Raw genomic sequence first — 17564 nt, forward strand, 5'->3', positions numbered from 1 at the left:
CGCCTCCTCATCCAAAACAAACACATACAAACCGCCCACCCCCAAACTGGAGGGAGTCTGGGCCCCATCCTCTGGGTACTTGGGCCTAGTGTCCCGCTATTCCCAATCCTGTAGACCAGACCAACGTCTCCGCCGGGCCCCCTCGCTGCCTCCCGGCGGCCAGGCGCGGCCGGGGCTTCTGTAAAGAGGTCACAGCTACTCCGCCGCGGGGCGCACGCGGGCTCCTCCCGCACAGGTGCGGCGGCGGCTGCGGGTGGGAGTGCGTGGAGCCGGCCCGCCTCCTCCCCCGCAGCAGCAGCCCTTGTCCTTCCTGCTATCCATCTATGTATTCTCTTCCTCTGCCTGCCTGACAGCGGGGCGCGAGCCCGGGAGGGACAGAGCGCCGCCGGGCGGGGACTCGGGGCTCCCGGTGATGCGCTGTTTGCGCTCCGCGCCACGCGGCTCCACCGGGCTGGGTAAGCGGTGCGGGGGCGGGAGGCCGCGGGGAGGAGGGGGAGGAGGGTGGAGGTGGGGACTTGAACACCGAAAGGTTTTAACTCTTTGCTGACCGGGAGGCAGCCGGGCACCCCGAGCCCGAGAAAGCCCCGCCCCGCCCCGCGCCCGCCCCGCGCCCGCCCCGCGTTCCCCGCGCCCCCGCGCCCCTCGCGACCCCCGCGCCCCCGCGGATTTCTAATCCGCCCGCGCGCAGGGGCAGAGGACAAAGCGTTCCAGGGCGCGATGCCGCCACGGGGTGGCGCTCTGGGCCGCGGCGACCGCCCTTTAAAGTTGGGGAATGGCTGGGAGCCCACTCCGCGGAAGGCGAGGGCCCGTGGCGCGGCCGCCCGTGACTCGCCGCGCTTCCCCCGCAGGCCCGGCGCGGACAAGAGTGATGCGGCGCTGAGGGCCGGTGAGCGCTCGCCGGCGGCGTCGGGGCCCCGGCGGGGCCGGGCGGGACCCGGCACCAGGGCGTGGATGGAGGCGGGGAGAGGGGCCGCGGAGTAGCCGGCGCCTTGGTGCACCCTCCCCTCCCCATCCCCCCGGATTCGCACCTTCGCCGGACCCCGGCGTTCCCGGCGGGCGGGGCTGCCATGGAGGTGCCCACCGCCAAGGACTTCCAGTGGAAGCGCCTGGCGCCGCTGCCCAGCCGCCGCGTCTACTGCTCCCTGCTGGAGAGCGGGGGGCAGGTCTACGCCATCGGGGGCTGCGACGACCACGGCGTCCCCAGGGACTGCTTCGAGGTCTACTCCCCCGAGGCCGACCAGTGGACGGCCCTGCCCCCGCTGCCCACCGCCCGGGCCGGCATGGCCGTCACCGCCCTGGGCAAGAGGATCATGGTGATTGGGGGCGTAGGCGCCAGCCAGCTGCCCCTGAAGGTGGTGGAGATGTACCACATCGACGAGGGCAAGTGGAAGAAGAGGAGCGTGCTGCGCGAGGCCGCCATGGGCATTTCTGTCACGGCCAAAGGCAAGTGGGGCGAGGGCTGAGGGCGGGCGGGGAGGAGGGATGGGGAGACCTCGGGGAAGGAATGGGGTGGGGCAGGGGGATCCCATTCCTGATCCCATCTGATCCTTCCTTTAAAAAAAATTATATATATATATATATATATATATATATTTGATTTTTTACAGAGAGGAAGGGAGAGGGATAGAGAGTTAGAAACATCGATGAGAGAGAAACATCTATCAGCTGCCTCCTGCACACTCCCAACTGGGGATGTGCCCACAACCAAGGTACCAGAATTGAACCCGGACCTGTAAGTCCACAGGCTGACGCCCTATCCACTGAGCCAGTAGACACTAAAACTAGAGGCCCATTGGCCAACCATATTTTACAGATGGTGAAACTGAGACTCAGTGAGCGAAGGGTCTAGTAATCCCACATGATGCCACATCCCCACTCCACCTGGCTCCTCCTAACCAACTGGCAGGCTGGGCCGAAGGGGAGGGGAGGGAGGGTGCAATGACTCTGCACACCCCTTCTCTCAGCAGCATGCTGGAGCCCACCATCCACAACACCATCCCCTGAAACTGGCTTGCACCTGCCACCACCTCCAGACACATACTTGAGGTCCTGGGGGTGTTCACACCATCACCGCCCCAACACCAGGCTCCCCTGAGGGGGCTTTGGGGCCTGATTCCAGGGCCCTCTCCCCACCCTCAGGCTCTCCCTCTGCCTCCTAATCTCTGAGCTACGGATAAGCGCTGTACTCCTGCAGCATCTTGCCCACCCATACCTATCATGGCATGGGTGTGCTGACCATGTGGTTTTACAATTCTCATTTCATCTTCCTCAAGCCCCTACTTCCCTTCGCTTCCGGCCTGGAACAGCCCAGAATAGAGAGGGAGCTCCAAAAGTCCCTTTTGTTAAAACATAAAGGGTTTTGTGAGAAGTGGCCCAATAGGAACTAGGATAGTCCAAATCCAGACAGACTTAATGGGATGCAACTTTCCCTCCCTCTCTGGCAAAAGCATCCAGCTGCCTGCTGGGTCTTACTATGGAGTAGGCACCAGTATCGCCCGGGCACCTGCTCTGTCTCTGCCACTGGTCTAGGTCTGGGGAGGAGAGAAAGATGAAGGCCTGGGCTCTGCCCTCAGGAACCCAGGTCTGACCAATGGAGGTGACCAGGGAGAAACTCTAGCCCAGAATCCTTCAGGGCCCGATGGTCAGTGGAGCCTCCACAAACTCCCAGTAAGAAGGAGGGCATGGAGGTCCATGCTTATCCCCAAGCCTCAATAAACGGTGCTAAGAGATTCAGAACTAACATTTATCGAACCCTCACCATAGGTGTTTTATATATATTAACATCTTTGATCTTCACAACCTGTCAGATGAGGTAAGAGCGATTGTCCTCATTTTGGAGAGAAGCAGTGGGAGGCCCAGAGAGGTTAAAAAACCTGCCAAGGTTGCACAGTAAGTGATGATGGAGTCTATGCTCTTAACTGTGGTACTGAATGGGTTCACCAATCTATATTAATAAAAGGATAATATGCTAATTAGAGCGGACGTCCTTCTGGACAAGGTGCAGTGGTTGCAAAGGGCCAAGGCTCAGTCTGCTGCAGTCAGCTGCAAAGGGCAATGGTGTGGCTATGAAGGGCCCAGGCTCAGCCAGCAGTGGCAGCAGCAGTGGGGTAATAGGGGCGGCGCCTTCCCCTGATCTACCAGGTCACCTCCCGCAGAGGGAGGCCAGACAGCGGCTTAAGGCCAGGGGCCTAGGGAGAGACAGGGGTGATCAGGCCAGCAGGGGAGCAAGTTAGGGATGATCAGACAGGTAGGCAATGGGGTTAGAGGCAATCAGGCAGTCAGGCAGGCAAAAGGGTTAGGGGCAATCAGGCAGGCAGGTGAGCAGTTAGGAGCTAGTGGTCCCAGATTGCGAGAGGGATGTCCGATTACCAGTTTAGGCCCAATCCCACCAGCTCTGGGATCTGGCCTAAACTGGCAGTCAGACATCCCCCGAGGAGTCCCAGATTGGAGAGGGTACACGCCAGGCTAAGGGATACCCCGCTCCCCATGCACGAATTTCATGTACTGGGTCTCTAGTTAATTAATAAGCATTTATATGCCTGCTTGCCAGGCATTGTATTTGATGCTAGGGTCACAGATTAATTCTCAAGGACTTACAATCTATTGGAAGAACTAGACAAAGATTATTTCAGGAGAGTGTGGTGCCTGGACTGATGCAAGTGTCATGGAGGCACTGAGCAGGTGCTCTCAGCTCATCCTGGTGCTCAGGGCTCCCAGTGAGTCTGAAGGAATGAGTAGAGGGGACGGAAGGATTCCCAACGGCAGGTGTGTTTCAGGCAGCCCAGGGCCGGGAGAGGTGGAGCTTATGGAAGGTAAATTCATATATAATCAGGCTAGGGTTGGGGTTTTTGTTTGGTTTGTTTTCTTCCCCAGGAGGATTAGAAAGTAGAAGGAAATGGTACTCATTCCTGAAGTACTCTTGAAGAACAAAGGCCTCTGAGAGTCAGACGTGGGGAGGACTGGCTCCTGAGAGGTGGGAGTGGGTCCAGGGAAATAGCCCTGTGGGGGGCTGTGCCCCTGACAGGCTGCAGGCGAGGCCCAGGGACCCTTGGATGCCTTGCCGGTCCTCTCGGGGACAATGGCAGAGAAGCGCCTTGAAAAGGCACCTGCAGCCCAGAGCAGTGGAGCGTGAGGGAGAGCTGCTCTCCCAGAGCGTCCAGCTCCCTGCCCGGCAGCTTCTCGAAGGGGCTGGTTTTCTCTCCTCCGAGCCTCGTCCTCATACACCCCGAGCCCTAGTCCCTTCAGTGCAGTGCCTCCTGGAGCCCACCGGCTTCCCAGTTTGTGAAAGAGGACAGTGGGGAAGGCAGGGGGCAGTGCAATAGCTCTGCAGACCCCATGGGGGTGGCAGGAAATGGAAGAACCAGCAGCAGTCCAGTGTCCCCCAAGGCCAATGACAGCAGGGCTGACCTCATTTCCAAGGCTCCTGCTAGCTGTAGAGAGCGCCAGTCTCAGAGTGCCTGGGCCAGGCCACTTCTGGGGGGTATCAGAGCCACGTCCCTCCGCTTCCCATCCCCTCTGGCTTCTCAGGAAGGAGATGGAGGGACCAGACCTGCAGAGGATTGTCTAGGTCTGGACTCCGCCGCAATCTGCCCTACGCAAGGCCTGGTGTTTCGGGCTTAGCTAACGGCTGGACACGAGGTAGCTGAGGCATGCAGGAAGACCCAGGCTCAACATCAGCAGGGTCTTTTCAATGTGGCCTCAACCCTACTGTGTGTGTGTGTGTGTGTGTGTGTGTGTACGCGTGTGTGTGTCTCATTCAGCCAGAGCAGTGGCCTGGCCTCATTGCTGGTGTTCAGGGAGTTTTCAGAGCCTGGTTGTGATAGGTGATGAGCACAGGTGGGACTGTCTCACAGTATCTGTGAGCTGAGCCCGGGGTTGCGTGTGGCCTTTCTCCTTAGATTACCGAGTGTACGCGGCAGGCGGGATGGGTCTGGACCTGCGTCCACACAACCATCTTCAACACTATGACATGCTCAAGGACATGTGGGTGTCACTAGCACCCATGCCCACCCCGCGCTACGCGGCCACCTCCTTTCTGAGAGGTTCCAAGATCTATGTGCTGGGTAAGGACGGTTGTCTGTCCCACATCAGGCGTTCCTTCCCTCCCTCCCTCCGGTCAGTTCCCCCTGAGAAGCATCTCCTTGTGTGTTGAGCATCTCCTTGGCACTAGGGGGAAAGCATGCCAGCCCATCCATAGGGAACTCCTCTATGACTAGGTAACCGTCAGAGGGGGAGGCCCAGGCCAGTCCTCAGGAGCTCACTCCTCCGCCCACCCCCCACCCTGCTCTGGTCTCCAGGAGGACGGCAGGCCAAGTATGCAGTCAACGCCTTCGAGGTCTTTGACATTGAGACCCGCTCCTGGACCAAGTTCCCCAACATCCCCTGCAAACGGGCCTTCTCCAGCTTCGTGACCCTGGACGACCGCTTGTACAGCCTGGGAGGCCTGCGGCAGGGCCGGCTCTACCGGCAGCCCAAGTTCCTCCGGACTATGGACATGTTTGACATGGAGCAGGGTGAGCTGGGGCCATCTATCTGCGTCTGGCTGACCCCCCACCCCTCCCTCCTACCCCCACCGTACCTCTCTCCCATCCGCACTCCCAGGGCCGCTCGCCCAGCTGGGCGAGCCTTTCAGAAGTCTCCACATCCCTCTCCATTCAGGGGTTCTTTTGGGCCAAATTCTTTCATCCGCACTGAGCTCCCTTTGGTGGGCTGGTTTTGTTTCTATCAAAGCCTTTGCCACCCATTGTCTATTCTTACAACATCCAGGCAGGGCCACGGGAAGCCTCGTAGAGAATCGGAAGGATCCTGACCCCTGCGCTCACTGCCGCTCCTTAGCTTTTTTCCCAGCGCGGAGCCTGTGAGATCAGAGGTGGAACAAGTAGTTGGTTGTGGGGGATCACAGTTCCTAGGACTGCAGCAGACTTGGGAGAGGGGGTTCGCCACAGAGCGCGTTCATTCAGACAGCGGGAGGCATCGTGTGAGTGGAGAGGAGGGCTGTTTGGGACTCCGTGTGAGTTCGGGGCGCTGGGGTCGCACCTGATTCTCTCTGTGTTCTCCCACGGCCTGCAGGGGGGTGGCTGAAGATGGAACGCTCCTTCTTCCTCAAGAAACGCCGAGCAGACTTTGTGGCCGGCTCTCTGAGTGGGCGGGTCATCGTGGCCGGAGGACTTGGTAAGGATGGGGCTTCAGGTGGGTGCGGGGGCTCTGGTGCTTGGTGGATCATTGGCACTTTGCACAAGCAGGAGAAGGAGCTGGCTCCTTGCACTCTGCCTGCATCTGCTTTAAAAAAAAAAAAAAAAAAAAAAAAATATATATATATATATATATATATATATATATATATAGTTTTATTGATTTTTTTATAGAGAGGAAGGGATAGGGATAGAGAGTTAGAAACAATGATGAGAGAGAATCATCGATCAGCTGCCTCCTGCACACCCCCTACTGGGGATCGAGCCTGCAACTAAGGTACATACCCTTAACCGGAATTGAACCTGGGACACTTCAGTCCGCGGGCCGACGCTCTATCCATTGCTCCAAACAGGCAAGGGCCTGCCTCTGCTTTATTCCAAAGAATTCACAACACTCCCTTTCTCCTAGCCTGGACTTCACGTGTCCATATGTGGGCCCGATGTCGTCTTTCTGTCCACTTACACAAGGGACACGGGACCATAGAGCATAAACAACATACTGATGACCATGTAACTGGGGTGCTCAGGCCCCTGGGGGTCCTTGCCCAGAATGGCAGAGGCAGAAGTGTGGCAGGGATTGGCCTTGGTCCTCTCTGACCACGTCTTCTCCCCGGATTCCCAGCTCCATTATGGAATAGGGAGCAATTGGATCACACACGTTAGTGTGATGAATTCAGGACTTGCTGTATGACCCTCCCTCCCGGAGGCAGAACCCCAGCAGCAAGGGGGGAGAGAGATGGGCAGCGGGCTTCCAGGCAGACGGCGTTCACTCAGCGTGGACAGACTCCAGTTCACTATCTCCTAAAAGGAGCACAGTGTGAGCTAGACCACGTGGGCTGCTTCCCGTACAAGGCAGGAGGTAACAGTGTCTAGAAACTTCTGGTAAAAGCAGTAGATTGGGGAAAGAAAGCTTACTCATGAAGAGATGGAAAGCAGGGAGGGCAGAGTGGCTGTTTGACCAAAGCTACTGGCAGGGAGGTATGGAGGTGGGGTAGGCAGGGGCAGCCAAGGAAGTTGAGGTTGCTTGGCTTTTACCAGTGGGAGCGAGGGAGGCGGGGTGACTGCAGGGCACGGATGGGTGGCTGGACTCCTTTGAAAATTCCGGTTCCCTTTCAGGGAACCAGCCCACGGTCCTGGAGTCGGCAGAGGCGTTCCACCCGGGGAAGAACAAGTGGGAGGTGCTCCCGGCCATGCCCACGCCCCGCTGTGCCTGCTCCAGCATTGTCGTCAAGAACTGCCTCCTGGCTGTGGGGGGCGTCAACCAGGGCCTGAGTGACGCGGTAGAAGCCCTGTGTGTCTCTGACTCCTAGCTGTCCTGGGCCCGGCGCCTTCACCCTGGACTGGATCACCTGACTCTGGACAAGAGGCGCTGTCTTGTCAAAGCCGTTTGGGCTTCTTCCCAGAGGCCAGCTCCTATCAGCAGCCAGTGGGGCCAGGCTCCGGGGCTTAAATGACCTCGCTCCGCCTCCTAATCCTACCAACTCCCAGGAAACTATAGGAAGTCCCAGTGACCTCCAGCCCCTGGTTGGAGCTCAGCGGACCTCGGGGGAGAGTCCCCACTCACTGCTCAGGCAGAGGCATGCACAGGAGTCTCTGCTCCCTGACTCTCTCTGAGTCCCACCTCTCCCCTTCTCCAGAGGAGGAGCTGCTGCCACTGTCCTTCCCCAGCTCTCAAAGAGTTTGGTGTCTCTTAAGATGGAAATGGAGAAGGGTTGCAGGGGAGGGGGGCGGTTTCGAAATGCCTCCTCTCTCCCTTGGCCTACATCCCTTCCCCATTTGCTGGTCAACGGTGAGCCTGCCCTGGACCTCGTCTCCGCAGCAAGAATTGGCCTCAGAGGCAGCTTTGGAAGCGAAATTGTGGACTGATCCCTGTTGGCAGCCTTGGCAGGAAGGACCCAGGCCTCCCCAGGGTCCTCGATGGGCATGTGATGCTGGGGAAGGAGCCGACTCCACCCCGGCTCTGCTCCCCACGCCTCTCCTCACTGTTCCTCCTTCTGCCACCCCTTCCGCCGACCAGAGGCCTGGCCCTTCTGTCCCCAACAGCCCCAGAGTGTTTCCGTGTGAAACCTCATTTACACTGTGGCATCCGAATCCACCAAGGATGGATTACTTGCACTCTGGTTATCTGCAGCAGCACAATGATTAAAATCTATATTCTTATCTTCCTGGCATCTTGGTACGGGGTGGGGTGGAGGTGGAGGTGGGTGTGGGGGGGTGGACAGGTGTCTTGATGGTTAGCGGGGGACTCCATGAAACAGTCCCTCTGACATTCTCAGGCTAAAGAGGGTCGCAAGGGACCCCCTGTTTCTGGCTGTTGCCTCTGAAGAGGTTCTGCTTTCGAGCCAGCACTGCCCCAACCAGGCACCTCCCCTCTAGGAAAGCAGCCTAGCTTCCTTTTCCAAAGAAGGGAGGCTTCACGGATGTGTTGAGGAAAGGTTGCCCTCAGTAACGGGCTGCTTCCAGTTCCTCCTCACTTCTGGCTTCCATTCACTCAGCTTCCGCTGGTTTCTGCCTGGCCCCAGAACTTGGAGAACATGCTTCTTCCTGATTCCCAGTGATTTTTAAAAGCCCTACTGGCACCAGGGAGACAGACGTGAAAAAAGGCCTGCTCCTGTGAGGCTGCGGGGGAGCCAGAGAACACCACGCTGACTTCTCGTGAGGCAGGAACGGAGGCAGAAGGCCTGCCCGCCTGGATCTGGGGCAGGGACGCTGGGAGTCGCCTTCCAGAGGCGGTGACTCTGCTGAGCTGCACACGTGGAACCTGCGATGTTCAGAGCTGGGCTGTTTGTTTCTCCTCTGGCACCTGGCCTTTGTCCTTACATGGTCCCTAGGAGGGTACCGCCACCTGCCGGCCCTGCCTTGCCTTTCCTCCCAGCTAGAGGCATCCTGCAGCCACGGGTGCCCCCTGGTGAGCCGGCTGCAGAGAGGCCTTTTCTATAGCTTCTGGACACCCCTATTTCAGCTCAGCCCCCTGAAATAACTGTTGGAACACGGGGCAAAGGGGTTGCAGGTACCGAGGGTAGAACAGCATGTTAAGGGAAGCCCTGGCTTGGTCTCCCCAGGCCACTTCCATTTCCACACTGTCCTCACCACCCTCTCCCTCCCCCCAGAAAGGAGTTTCCACACTCTCCTAGAGGAAGCCAAGCCTAGCACCAGTGTTGGTGGGGTGTATGGGGCTTTCCATGTGCACAAAACAGTACCAGATCCGTGGATGGGACTGAGGTGTGTTAAGATGGTAGAGCCTGCTGCTTCTGTGAGGCAGGTAGGATCGTCCCATCTTGTGGATTAGAAAACTAAGTCTCCTGTGGGGCTGTACCTTCCTTGTCCAAGATCACAAGCTGGTAAGTGACCGAATGAGGTCTGATTCTAAAACGACCCCACTGCATTGCCTCCAATAAAATAGCACCTGGAAAAATGGAGAAAATCAACCGCACTAGCCTAGCTTTAGGTCCCAAATGTCAAACCTCAAAGGACGGAAGACTTTCTGTCCCAAGGAATTAGGATTGACAAGGAAAGATTGGGAAGGGGTAACGTGAACTGAGCAGAGAACAGTCCTACATGCATCTCCAAGGAAAGGTCCCTTCTCGCTGCTTCATCCCATTGGCTGTTCCAGGGCTTTGTTTAACCCTGGCTGCCTATGCTGTGCCTGGCTCAGTGCCTGGCTCAGTGCCCGATGCCGGTTCCTGCCGCCCAGCAGTTGCAGCTTGGGGAGGCAGATGGGATTCAATCTGCGGTTACTATTTAATGAGACGAGATCGCTGTCAGCCGTTGCGAGCACAGCCCAGAAGCGACTCACCCGTGGTGGCCGCAGAGAGCTCCACCAAGCTGTGGACGTCAGGGCAGGGTTCCAGGAAGCAAATCTTGAGCTGCACTCTGATAGGAGAGGGAGGCCAGCCAGGCCGGGAGGAGGGTCCCAGGCTTCGACGCGAGAGAGATGGGTTGAATCATGATCGTCTTGTGATCTTGGGATGTTGTTAACCTCTCTGAGCCTCAGTTTCCTTATTTGTCAACTGGACAAAAGAAGGCCTCACTGTGAGGTTACGAGCCCCCTCCTTCACATAAAAGAATTCACTTACATTGGGTGGGTAGCTCCATTGCTATTTTTGTTGTTGAGGGAGAGGTAAAGGGGTTCACAGCCCACTGTGGGGAAGGGTTTGATTTACTGCAGCACCACTTGGAGAATCTAAGGAGATGGGGTTGGCAGTGCAGGGCCTTAAGAAGTCTAGACATCATCCACAGGAACCTCCAGGCCCATCTACAGCCCGTAGCTGGCACAGGATCGGACCCAGGAATCAGCAGTATCTCAAACCTCCTGCCCAGGGATGGGCTGCCCTCTCTGTGTGCTGTGGGCTCTGACAGGAGTGCCATAGGTTAAGATGGGGGCTTTTTATACACTGTGGTGGGGTGGGTGGGGGGAGGGACAGCCAGCCTGTTGATCCGGGCTTCAGCCGCAGCACCCATCTGTGCCAGTGTCACTCGGGGCCAAGAGAGATGCTGCCTCCCACCTTCCCTCAACCCGGCCGCCGGGAGCTGGTGACCCGGCTGAGGAATGTGCTTTGCTTGGGATTTCCAGGCCAGGGACAGCTTGGGAGGCCAAGGGCTCAGATTGCCAGTGGGAGCCAGGCACGGGGCAGGGAGGCGGCACTGGGCAGCCCTCCCTCGCTCCCTCCTGGGCACACAGCCCATGCCCTGCCCTGCCCTGTCCTCGCTGGCAGCTGTGGAGGCAGAGCCCACAGGAAGAAGACACTCAGCCCCTTCAAGGGAGTATGAAGTCCTGAGCACTGAGCACTGAGCACTGAGCCCAGTACCCACCGCCATAATCCCCAGGCTGCCGGAGCCTTTAACAGTTTACAGAGAGCCCCGCTGTGCATGGTCCCCTTTGATCACTGAGGACCTAAGGACCAGGGACACTGAGACCTCTGCCCCCATCCTGTGGCCAGCAAGGTATAGACTAGACTTAGAACCCCACCCTCTGACTTCTACTCTGAGACTCATGTACCCCCTGCCTCACCCAAAGCAACAGATCCTGTATCCCAGGATCTAACCCAAGGCCCCTGCACCACAGGGTTAGTGGAGAATCAATAAAATAGCGGGTGTGAAAGTGTTGACCCCCGTAAAGATGAAGGGCTGTCTTTATTTATACCCCATCTCAGTCCATCAAGGACCCCACAGGACTTCAAGCAATCGTACAGCAGGGTTAGTCAGTGAAAGTATGTGGCAAGATGGGGGAGTGGGGGAGAGCTATGACAGCAAGGGGCTTCTCAGACTCCCTAAGCTACAGCTGCTGTGACTGGGACAGAGGACAGTTAAGGTGCCCAGTGGATGAGCCATGAAACATTTACCCCAGTCATAAGCATAGGTCCCCCTTCCCTCCCCACAGCACGAGGTGCACCCCTCAGAGACCAGGACTGGACACAGCGGTGAGGGCCAGAAAAAGACAAAGACCTTTTGGTTTTGCCATTAACAATGAGATGAGGAGATCCTTTCAAAACCACTGACCCGGAGCCCTAGACTAAATCTACACAAATATCCACCCTCCCCACCTTCCATCTCTCAGAATCCCCTGGTCTGGCGTGCAAAAAAAAACCTGTCTCTGATGGTGGTTTAAAGGCCCTTTCTCTTCTCTGCCAAGTCAGGCTGCTCCTTCCTCCCACAGAGCTCCAGCCGGGCCAGTTTTCATGGTCACTTCCTACCTCTGAGCTTATCTTAACTGTGCTCTGTCCGGGTCACAGCAGCTGTAGCTTAGGGAGTCTGATAAGCCCCTGCTGTCATGGCCGCCCTCCCCCCAACACACACACACACACACACACACACACACACACACACACACACACACTGGGTCTCTGCCAGGATTGGGGGAGGAGATTTGGGGGGACAAGAGCCCTGAAGAAACCCCAAGCAAACTATAGGAAGCCATCAATCTGACACGATGGGTGCAGGTTTCACATCTCCTTACATCCCACAGCGAGCCCACGAGGCGGGCATGAGCCACACTGCAGGGTGAGTAAACTGGGACATCAAAAAGCATGGTCTAGCCAAAACCGGTTTGGCTCAATGGATAGAGCGTCGGCTTGGGGACTGAAGGGTCCCGGGTTCGATTCCAGTCAAGGGCACATGCCTGTATTGTGGGCTCGATCCCCAGTAGGGGGCTGCAGGAGGCAGCTGATCAATGATCCTCTCTCATCACTGATGTTTCTCTCTCTCTCTCTCTCTCTCTCTCTCTCTCTCTCTCTCTCTCTCTCTCTCTCCCTCTCCCTCTCCCTCTCCCTCTCCCTCTCCCTTCCTCTCTGAAATCAATAAAAATATTTTTAAAAGAAGCATGGTCTACTTGAGACTTGGGCAAATCAAGAAGCCTCTCTAAGGCAACTCATGATGGCTGAGAGCACTGTTTCCGGGGCCAGGTGGCCAGGGCTTCGATCTGGCTCCACCACCTGCCAGCTTCGTGATCCCCCAGAGGCAGTTACCTAGTTTCTCGGAGTCCCAGTTCTCTCATCTGTGGAATGAAGATAATCACCCACTTCTTAGAGTTGCGGTGAGGATCGAACTCATTCATACAGTGGCTAGCACACCGTGGGGAAGCTGTAATGCGAGAATCATTGTCATCTACAGAGTTGCCGAGGGAAGCCAATCAGTGGCAGAGCAGAGCACCCCAACATGCCAGTCTGGGGGTGAGAGAGGGAATGGGCTCCTGGATCTACTAGTTTTAGGGAGCAGTTACCAGGTGAACAAAAGAGCTGAGTGACTGAGATGTCTAATCTGTTCCTGCTTACACATTGCAGAGAAGCTACAGCTGAGTGGAAATGGAACACACAGTTGATTTATCCAAATTCCTTTTTAAAAAATATGTTTTTATTGATTTCAGAGGGGAAGGGAGAAGGAGAGAGATAGGAACATCAACGATGAGAAAGAATCATTGATTGGCTGCCTCTTGCATGCCCTCCACTGGGGAATCAAGTCTGCAACTTGGGCATGTGCCCTTGGCCGGAAATGAACCTGGGACCCTGGAGTCCGCAGGCTGACGCCCTACCCACTGAGCCAAACCGGCTAGGGCCAAATACCTTTTTATAGATGATGAAACTGACCCCAAGAGTGGAAGTCCTTGGCCATGACTATAATGTGGGTTGTGGTTTTTTTTTTTTTTTTTTTTTAAAGGAGCTGGAACCCAGGATTCCTGACTTCCGTCCATCTGCGTGTGCTCTCCCTGCTGCTTCAGCTGGGGAGACAAGGAACTCTCTGGCTTGGGGAGAAGAGCTAGCTTTTTCGAGGGTCATATCCCATCTGGGCCTGGACAGTGAATAACATGAAGTTCCCATTGCAATCAAGGGCTTGGGGAGGGTTTTTTGTATTTGCAGCACAAAATCCCCCTCAATTCCCAGTAAGCCTGGCTAGGATTTAGATTGTAAGCAGCTCACTAGTTTCATCTTGTGTTTCTCCAGGCCAGTTGGGCATCACAAGGCAATGCAATCCTTAGGAACAAGCTGTGACATTGGACTGGCAGGGTTTGCCTCCCCGCTCTGTTACTCCCAGCTAGGGGCTAGTGGTGTAGGGCAGTGGTCGGCAAACTCGTTTGTCTAAAGAGCCAAATATCAACAGTACAACGATTGAAATTCCTTTTGAGAGTCGAAAACTGACTTCTGCGCATGAGCCATGAAGTTTCAATCGACTGTACATGTGTGCCCGCACGTGGTATTTTGTGGAAGAGCCACACTCAAGGGGCCAAAGATCTGTATGTGGCTCGCAAGCCGTAGTTTGCTGACCACTGGTGTAGGGCATGACACTGGATCCAAAATGCTCACTCAGAACCAGGGCTGCCTCAGTAAATGTTAGATTTATTGTTACACCTGTTGTAGTTGCGGGGTACATATTTTCTGAATGTATGAATGAACCAGTGATTGAATCCTTGAAGGAACAAATTGCCTAAGGCAGTGTTTTTCAACCTTTTTTGGGCAAAGGCACACTTGTTTCATGAAAAAAATCACGAGGCACACCACCATTAGAAAATGTTAAAAAATTTAACTCTGTGCCTATATTGACTATATATAAAGTAATTCTCTTGAATAGGAATCAAATAAACACAAAGAAAGTATTTTATAATTACTTTATTATGAAATATTAAGTAAACAAAATAGTGAAAAATTATAAAATTCTTGTCTTGTCTGCACCTACGGCACACCAGGCAACATGTGCCGCGGAACAGCGGTTGAAAAACGCTGGCCTAAGGGGCCCCAAATTGTGCTACAGCTTTGGGCATCCCATAAAACTTGCTAGACTTACTTTGGTCAGAAGAGGGCAGCATTGAGTCAGCAATCCCAATTTGCCCAAAGAGTTCCAGGATCTACAACCCTCTCTTTTGACTCCCACCTCTTCCAATGGCCAGGTTCCCATCTAGGCAGTTCCACCAGGCAAGGCCTTTCCTCCGTTTACCAAATCCCACCCTCCCTCCAAGAGGGCACCCCTCCAACGCCCAGTCAGCCTCCTGTGAGGTCCTCCCTCAAACCCCTCAAAGGCCCATCCTTTAAGCCCCACATGGCACTATCTTGAGAGTCCTCCCACTTTCTGCCTTGAATTGTGTGTTTATCTTCTTTCCCTTACTAAACGGTAACTTCCTGAGAGCGGGGAGCTAGTTCTTAGGCACCCCTCAAGACTCCAGAGAATTTCTTTCTCATGCGACCTGTCTTACTCCCCACTCCCACCTCACCTCCACAGCCCGACCTTGGTGTCCCTCACCTGCCCTCCTGCAAGCACCCTGCACTCCACATATCACTGCAGTCCTTACTCTGAACCGAATTTTAACGCTGCCTTCTCGAGCCCAGATCCACACAGACACCGAGATTACTACATGTGTAAGGATTGGGACACGTGCTTGTTCGTAATAGTTTTCCCCGTGTGGCACCTAGTAGGCCCAATGGATGGTTATCCCCAGATAAGATTTGCTTGTTTATTTCTCACTAGAGGGAGCCCTTCTGGCTGCGATCAGTGATTAAACGTCAGCATGCGGGGGGAGGGGGCAGGCTTCCTCCTCCCAGGACTGGACAGTGGGACAGGCAGGATGGAAATAGCTCAGCCCAGATTCCCGGCATTTCCGAGCACATGGCCCAGGAATTCCCCAGGATTTGCTGGCAGCTGAGTCACCTGACGTAATTAGATTCCCTGTCAGGCGTTCAGGTCTCCCTCTAAGGAATTTGAGAGTTGAGTTTCAGCAGTTAAGATCATTTCCGAGACGCATGTCTGTTTGTCTGCCTCCCTTGCCTGTTTGCTGGAAACAGACAGCGGCCAGATGCACGTGCCACGAAAGCCCTGTCCTGCAGCCCCACAGAGCCCTCAGGCTGCCCCTCGGCTGGGATAGGGGAGATCACTTTTCTCTGAGGTCAGAGATCCACATTCTGGTCAAAGGAAGCTGACGTGGGGGTGGGGAAGAGGCAACAGGGACGGGAAATCTACTCCCCACTGCCATCAGTTTCGCTGCTAATGGAGGGAAGGAAATCGCTCCTCTGTAGTTGCTTTCACTCTAGCCTTTCAATTCCATTGCATTCCTTTGGTTCCTAGCGTCTGTTGAGTGTCCTTTGGTGTTGGGAACACCTGGAAGCATTCATAGGCGTCTGAGCATGAAAGAGGAGCTTAGGCTCACCTGTATAATTCTTTCATCTTACTTATGAGGAGATGTTGATTCACTTCTCACACCCGTCTGGTCTCAGCTTCAAGGACCCTGTATGCAGGAAGCTGCCCCTGACCAACCTCCTCTTGCCTGGTCTAAGGGCTCCCTCCTGTTACACACCCCAAGGATTCTGTTAGCCCCATTCTGGACACATCTTCCCCTAAGATTTGCTTGTTTATTTCTCACTAGACTGAGGACAGAGACCATGTCTATCTCGTCACCATCAGATCCACAGACCCAGCACTAAGAATGTGTAGAATGAATAAGTGATTGGTAAAAGGCCCCAGAACTGGCTGGTATGTCAGGGCTAGAACTGAGGTCTCCCAACACTGTGCCCTGTGCTTGCTCTTATAGTACCCACACGTATCCATCTGTATGATCCCAGCCAGCTGAGCCCCTAGGGATGGATGCAGATCTCAAGGGAGAAAGCAAACAGCAGGTCAGGGGAACTGTCACCTGGGTCACATTCTGTTTTCCAAGACAACCCTGAGCAGGGGGCGGGGGGGGGGGCGGGGGGGGCAGTAGAGGGAAGAGTACCAAACTGGGTCCCCCTCCTATGTCCCTTCAGATTTGGGAAAGGGGGGGATTTATTGCATAAGTTGATCTTCTTCAGCCGCCAGGGGGCAAAGGGCCCCATTCTCCATCCTTAACTCCCGCTGGAACGGCTCAGAGCACCAGTGGAAGTAAGAGAGTAGGCAGACACCAAATACAAAACTCAGTCACTGGGGATCTAGTCCCTCTTGACCCTCAGCATGCCCTGAAGACACAGCTGAAGGCACCATCCTCCTGGGGGGTCTGGCCCCAGTTTCTTACAAGTGGGTATCGGTAGTATCAGTTTTGATACCCACTTCGCAGGATTGGGTTATCACGAAGACTCAAGGGGAAGTGTTAGGGGAGGAGGAGAACCTGTGGCTATTTGATTTCACTCTAAATGACACTCGGCATGGACCTGGTGCTATGACCTACCACCAGTCCTCCTGACTCCAAACTCAAAGAGAGGAAAACCTTGCAGGGACAACTATTTATGAATTTAGAAGTACAAGTTAAGCAATGGGGGTGTAGCTTTATTTTTTCAATGAATGTTTCCCTTTGGTTCTTTTCACCTCCTTCCAACACTTTATAAAGCCCCACCACATCTTGAAGGCCCATTCAACTCTAGAAGCCTTCTTTGATGGAGTGGTAAGAACTTGCTAGAACCACATTTCTGAGATCCAATCAAGGTTGATTGAACTAAAGATGAACTCAGAAGCCTGGAACAGCTAGCCCTCCCACGTAGCTGGAGCCCACCTCTATCCCATCCTATATCCTCCTTTTCGAAGTGGTAAGTGGCTTTCTAGACTTTGGCTTGAGAGACGCAAATTACTAGGATGGCGAAATACTTGGGTGACTTCTAGTCCTGTCAGATTGCCCCAGGCTCATTGAGAACATAGCACAAGAGAAGGACAACAGGTGACTCCAAACAGGATCAAGCGCCACTCAGAGGCAAGAGCAGTTCCAGGGCTCCTCAAAGTTTCCAGACAACACACCCAGCAGCCTCCACCGGTGTCCTTTAGTTCAGTGGTCGGTCGCCAACCTTTTGGCGACCTCAGGTTTAAGGCTGGGCCTGTCCCTACGCCGGTTGCACAGGAGGGGGTGGGCGGGCCCCATTGACACCTTTCCAAGCAGCGCGGAGAGGGGAGGCGGGGCCGGAGTCCTGGGCGGACCAATGAGAACGGCCC

General features: G+C 55.3%; 1 protein-coding gene across 1 annotated transcript; it reads left to right on the forward strand.

Annotated features, from left to right (window-relative positions):
- The first annotated feature begins 855 nt into the window (after positions 1 to 855).
- Positions 856 to 8351, forward strand: KLHDC8A (kelch domain containing 8A). Its single transcript, XM_084866977.1, has 5 exons — positions 856 to 1443; positions 4899 to 5063; positions 5298 to 5513; positions 6070 to 6171; positions 7308 to 8351. The coding sequence occupies exons 1-5, from the start codon at positions 1068 to 1070 to the stop codon at positions 7499 to 7501; spliced, it is 1053 nt and encodes a 350-aa protein (XP_084723103.1). The 5' UTR covers positions 856 to 1067; the 3' UTR covers positions 7502 to 8351.
- Positions 8352 to 17564: the final 9213 nt, after the last annotated feature.

This window comes from Pipistrellus hanaki (assembly GCF_964339955.1).
Source record: "Pipistrellus hanaki genome assembly, chromosome: 18".
Classification (NCBI taxonomy): domain Eukaryota; kingdom Metazoa; phylum Chordata; class Mammalia; order Chiroptera; family Vespertilionidae; genus Pipistrellus; species Pipistrellus hanaki.

What these genes read in the sequence shown, in the direction of transcription:
- KLHDC8A (XM_084866977.1), top strand. Translation starts at nt 1,068, where the DNA reads ATGGAGGTGCCCACCGCCAAGGACTTCCAGTGGAAGCGCCTGGCGCCG. An exon ending in CATGTTTGACATGGAGCAGG is followed by an intron (nt 5,514 to 6,069) that starts GTGAGCTGGGGC and finishes CACGGCCTGCAG; the next exon opens with GGGGGTGGCTGAAGATGGAA. An exon ending in CATCGTGGCCGGAGGACTTG is followed by an intron (nt 6,172 to 7,307) that starts GTAAGGATGGGG and finishes GTTCCCTTTCAG; the next exon opens with GGAACCAGCCCACGGTCCTG.